The 5,000-nt window shown below is 46.5% G+C and overlaps 3 protein-coding genes across 6 annotated transcripts in view; all 3 read left to right on the top strand.

Moving 5' to 3' along the window:
- Positions 1-233: 233 nt before the first annotated feature.
- Positions 234-3,260, top strand: LOC137989480 (uncharacterized). The gene is made up of 2 exons (XM_068835290.1): positions 234-375; positions 524-3,260. The coding sequence occupies exon 2, from the start codon at positions 668-670 to the stop codon at positions 3,239-3,241; it is 2,574 nt and encodes an 857-aa protein (XP_068691391.1). The 5' UTR covers positions 234-375; positions 524-667; the 3' UTR covers positions 3,242-3,260.
- On the top strand, positions 3,241-4,321 carry LOC137989482 (uncharacterized). Its single transcript, XM_068835295.1, has 2 exons — positions 3,241-4,198; positions 4,254-4,321. The coding sequence occupies exons 1-2, from the start codon at positions 3,241-3,243 to the stop codon at positions 4,319-4,321; spliced, it is 1,026 nt and encodes a 341-aa protein (XP_068691396.1).
- A 32-nt stretch (positions 4,322-4,353) lies between these two features.
- Positions 4,354-5,000, top strand: part of LOC137989481 (uncharacterized) — an 11,619-nt gene continuing 10,972 nt past the window's right edge. For all 4 annotated transcript variants that reach the window (XM_068835291.1, XM_068835292.1, XM_068835293.1 and 1 more), the window contains exon 1: positions 4,354-5,000. This exon is cut by the window's right edge and continues 1,558 nt beyond it. In XM_068835291.1, coding sequence (XP_068691392.1) covers positions 4,361-5,000 — 640 coding nt within the window. In that variant the 5' untranslated portion in view covers positions 4,354-4,360.

The raw sequence follows: 5,000 nt of genomic DNA, 5'->3' as shown, positions 1-5,000 counted from the left end.
GTGCAACGGAGTTTCGGCAGGCTTTGCACCGTGTAACATGGTCGGTTTCGTGAACCTTTTTTGAACTTCCGTTGCGAGGCAAGTATCACGTAAAGTAGAACCGCTGTCTATTTCTGCAACGGTCGCAACCATTGCATTAGTAATTGTTATAATTGTTATTGACTGGAACTTAATATAATAACTAGTTGATCTTTAACTGATTTAAGTAATCGAACACGTAATTCTAGCTTAGCTTCAATTTCATTCTCAAGTTACTTAGTAGCATTGAACACGCGGTCAGCAAAGAAGCACGTCTGTTATTAGCTTACGGACAGTACAGCCAGTGTTTTACAGAAAGTTCATGCCTTTTAGACCGAGCGAGGTTTTACCCTTCAGGTACGATCGTCTTATTTTTGCATTATTTTCGTTTTCAAGTTCGTTCTAGCCATGTCATTTATATTACAATAGAAATCGTCTTTGCTATACGTCCCAAATATGATCGGAATGCAGTCTTGTAAATCGTTCGTTTGTACTTTATTTTCAGAATTGCTTCAATTAAAGGCTATTAATAGGATTTCCTGGCTCGGTCATTGTCTGCTGGGGTTCTTACCAAATTTTCTGAAGGATTTGAGCGTCGATTTAGCCGGCGATTTGGTATACCCTTCAGACATTTCATTCATGCTGAGAGATGGCTGACCAAAGCGGAGAGACCAGCGAAGAAACTTACCCGGAGAATGTCCTTAAGAAGAAGAGAAATCAAAGGTCTCAAAGCCGCCGAAGAGTGACCTTATGTATTAAGCGAATTCGTGAAATAGTCGATAAGGGTCAAGTTCAAGATAGCAAGACGCGACTTAAGAAAGAAATCCAACAGCTTCGAAAGGATTACGAAATAGCTCGACATCAGAATGGCGAGCTGTATGATCTCGTCGAGGAAGAGGAGCACGACACCTTGGATCAGTGGGAAAATGATTTGGCTAACGATGTATTTTCTATTGAAGAAGAAGTAGAAGGTTCTGTAATCGCGCTTGAAGACAATCAAGTCCACACAGCAGGAGCAGATAATGTAAGCGGATCCGTACAAAACGCGAGCGGTCACGCAAGTAACGCAAGTGGTTCTGAAGAAACCACGGGTCACGCAAGTAACGCGAGTGGTTCTGAAAAGGACACGAGTCATACAAGTAACACAAGTGGCTCTGGAGAAGACACGAGTCACCTAAGTAACGTAGCTAGTTCTAACGCAGTCACAGCTCAAGCAAGTGGGACTAATACACCGTCGAGCTCCCAGGTCCAAACCGGTCCATCACTGGATTTGACAGTCATTGAAAATCACACTAGTAAAACTCCTACTAGTCACGGTAATGCTCAGCAGGCCTCACAGATATCAGGGCAAGCATCCGTCTTTAATCTAGCTCCCAAGACCGAACTGGCATATGCCCGCTCATTTGACGCCTGGATCGATGATCTTATTGAGTTTCAGGAGACCCTCCTTCCCCAGTCCGACATAGGAAATGTCACGATAGCCGATGCGCTTTTCAAGTTAGAAGCTAACAAGGACATTCCTTCAATACAGCTACCCTCCTTTGATGGCGATGCCCTCTCCTATACAGATTTCGTAGATCAATTTAAGATTCACATCCACGACAAGGTACACCTTAAAGACAACACCCAAATGATTCAGTTACGAATGCACGTGAAAGGTGAAGCTGAAAGAGCTATCTCCGGCCTGGGATCAAAGGGCATAATGTATGCTACAGCGCTGAAATATTTAAAGGAGCAATTCGGCCAGCCAAGTGTCATAGCCCGAGCCGTGGTCAACAAACTGACAACGGGAGAGAAGATTGGGAGAAGCAATCGAGAAGCTCTCAAAGCATTCTCACTGGATATCATCAACTGTCTCTCCATCATGCACCGTCTCAATTATTATGCAGACATAAACGCCAATGACAGCTTGAGAAGAATTGTGATGCGTCTGCCAGATCATCTCGTTGACAAATGGAAAGGGGTGGTCGCAGATATCAGAGAGAAAGGCCAGATTCCCACTCTAAAACACATAGGTGACTTTGTGCGGAAACGCGTGAAAGCCGAATTCGACCCAGACTTTGGCGATATCCAGAGAGACTCGAGGAATACGAAAACCGAATCAAGTGGAGGTGGCCGAGGAAAAAAGAGTATCTTTTCCACCCGAAGAACAAAGGGCAAAACAAGGAAGTGTCCTATATGCGAAGGCAGTCACACAGTGCCTGAATGTCTCACCCTGAAGGACTCAACGGTGGATGAACGGTTCGAACTTGTGACAAAGGCAAGGTTGTGCTTTTCCTGTCTCAGCCGAGGTCACATGACAAGAGACTGCTGGTCAAGGAAGAAATGCGATATTAATGGATGCCAAAGGTTCCATCATAGTTTATTGCACACTGACCCTCCTACAGCAAGTGGCGTCGCCTCAGTCTTGGACAAGAACGGCATCTTACCGGTCGTAAGAGTTCGCTTTAGAGCAGCCAATGGTCGAGTTAGAGAAGGAAATGTTCTCATCGATAGTGGAGCAACTACGACAGTCATTCGTAAGGATTTCGCTGTAGCCTTAGGATTGCAAGGGAAACGTGAGCGCATAGATCTGGCTGTTGTCGGCGGAGAGGCGGTGAGGCAACCAGAGAGCAGGCGTCTCAAGTTCTGGATCTCTCCCATAGAAGGCAGTGAAGAATTCAGCATAGAAGCATACGAGATCGATAAAACTGTCTTCAATGTCCCTCCGTTGGATCGCCAATGGTTAATGTCCTTTATCCATCTCAGTGACATTGTCCTATCACATAAAGCCGGCCCTGTAGACCTTATTCTTGGGGTTCAATACAGTCATCTGCATGCCGAATGTGAAGTTCGACAAGGTCTTCCTTTTGATCCCGTCGGCAAGAGAACGAAATTGGGATGGTTCGTCATTGGCTCCGACAATACCAAGAAATCAGATGCCGTGAGCAGTATAAGTTTTGTCGAGCTGTTGAACATTTCAAAGTTTTACGAGCTAGAAACTCTCGGTGTACAAGCAAGAGACTGTTCGTGTTCTAGGGCAGCTATGTTGTCAAATAAAGCCATAGATCTAATGGAGAGCTCCTGTAAGCGTCTAGGGAACAGGTACACGGTCGGCCTTCCTTGGAAAAGGACAAGTCCCTTCTTCCAGACAACTATCCATTGGCGGAGAAGAGGCTTTTCTCTTTGGAACGGAACCTTCTCAAGGACGAAGCTAAAGCCAAATTGTATGACAATGCCATAATGGAGTATGAAAGGAATGGCTGGGCCCGTTGTCTGAGTGGAAAGGACCTAGAGGCCAAGGTCAAACCAGTGCATTATCTCCCACATCACGGGATATACCGACCTGACAAGAAAAGCACCCCTCTGAGGATAGTATTCGATCCAGCGTGCCAGTATCAAGGTGTTTCCCTAAACTCCTTCTTACACAAGGGTCCAGGCCTTATTGGAAATCTCCTTGGCGTCTTGCTTCGCTTTCGAGAAGAACCTATTGCCTTCGTGGGGGACATCTCGAAGATGTACTTGCAGATTGACTTACCAGAAGAAGACAAACACGTCCATCGGTTCCTCTGGAGAAACCTGGATTCCACAAAGACGCCCACCATCTATGCCCTACAAAGAGTGACCTTTGGTGACAAGCCCTCTCCAGACATGGCAAGTTTTGTTATGCTGAAAATTGCCAAGGATAACGAAGACAACAACCCACATGCTGCGGTGATTTTGAGACGAGACAGGTACATGGACGATTTGATCCATTCTTGCCCAACAACAGGGAAAGCCGTACAAAGCATTACGGAACTTGCCAGAGTTTTAGCCACCGGTAGCTTCAAGATAAAGGAGTGGATATCATCCTCCCAGATCGTCGTTAATGAGCTCTCACGCGCTGCCTTGAGAAAACCCGATGAAGAAAAACCTGACGAAAGCCCAGTTGTGCCGACTGCTGTCAATCTAGACGGAGAAAAGGGCGTAAAGACATTAGGCGTTGGATGGAATCCTCAGACAGACGTATTGAGCTTTGATGTTAAAGAAACAAACATCGCAAAACTGACCAAAAGGGCTGTCCTATCCAATATCTCAAGGTTGTACGACCCCCTTGGCTTAGCCTCAGCTGTCACAATAAAGGCAAGGATAGCGTTACAAGACATTTGGCGAGCGAAGGACTATGACTGGGACGACCCCTTGCCTGATGAAATGGGCCAACGTTGGCAAATGTTGTTCAAGGAAATCCAAGAGCTTCGAACTCTCGAATTTCCCAGGTGCCTGCAGCCTGCAAATGTGTCTGGTGATTCGGAGTTGCACCTCTTCGCTGACGCAAGCGCCGTAGCTTATGGAGCCGTGGCTTATCTTCTGCGGCCAACAGTAAATGGTACGTCTGGTCGCAGCAAAGGCTAGAGTTGCACCTCTGCGACAAACAACAATCCCGCGACTAGAGCTAATGGCGTCCCTCGTGGCTTCCCGTCTTGCTCAAACTATCTGTGACGAGTTCAAAATTAAGCCCGTTTCCGTCACTTTCTGGTCAGATTCCAGGATCGTGTTACACTGGTTGAACTCAGAGTCAGTCTCGTTTAAGCCGTTTGTAGGAGTTCGTGTTGCCGAAATACAGTCCACCTGGGACCCCAACTTCTGGCGTTTTGTCCCAACAGACCTAAACCCTGCTGACGACCTTAGCAGAGGCATCCCTCTTGAAGAAGTCAATGGCCGTTGGAAAAACGGACCACAATTTCTAAAAGCACCCAAGGAAGAGTGGCCAGTCAAGCCAGCTTATCAAAACATGGCAGAAGATGCCGAGAAAAGGAAGACCAAGCTTATGGCTCCCGTAAGCAGACAGAAACCCCCAGTAGATCCTTTGCGTTTCTCAAGTTGGCAGAAGCTCACAAGAGTTACAGCCTATGTCCTACGCTTCGTTCATAACATCAAGAGTTCTCATTCAGACCCAAGAAACAGACGAAGCGGTCCGTTGCTACCAGAAGAAATCAACGCCGCAGAAACGTTCTGGATTGTCA

Source organism: Montipora foliosa, unplaced genomic scaffold (genome assembly GCF_036669935.1).
Source record: "Montipora foliosa isolate CH-2021 unplaced genomic scaffold, ASM3666993v2 scaffold_46, whole genome shotgun sequence".
Classification (NCBI taxonomy): Eukaryota; Metazoa; Cnidaria; class Anthozoa; order Scleractinia; family Acroporidae; genus Montipora; species Montipora foliosa.
This window is presented reverse-complemented; position numbering and strand designations above follow the sequence as displayed.

What these genes read in the sequence shown, in the direction of transcription:
- LOC137989480 (XM_068835290.1), top strand. Translation starts at nt 668, where the DNA reads ATGGCTGACCAAAGCGGAGAGACCAGCGAAGAAACTTACCCGGAGAAT.
- LOC137989482 (XM_068835295.1), top strand. Translation starts at nt 3,241, where the DNA reads ATGGAGTATGAAAGGAATGGCTGGGCCCGTTGTCTGAGTGGAAAGGAC. An exon ending in GCCTGATGAAATGGGCCAAC is followed by an intron (nt 4,199 to 4,253) that starts GTTGGCAAATGT and finishes CGAATTTCCCAG; the next exon opens with GTGCCTGCAGCCTGCAAATG.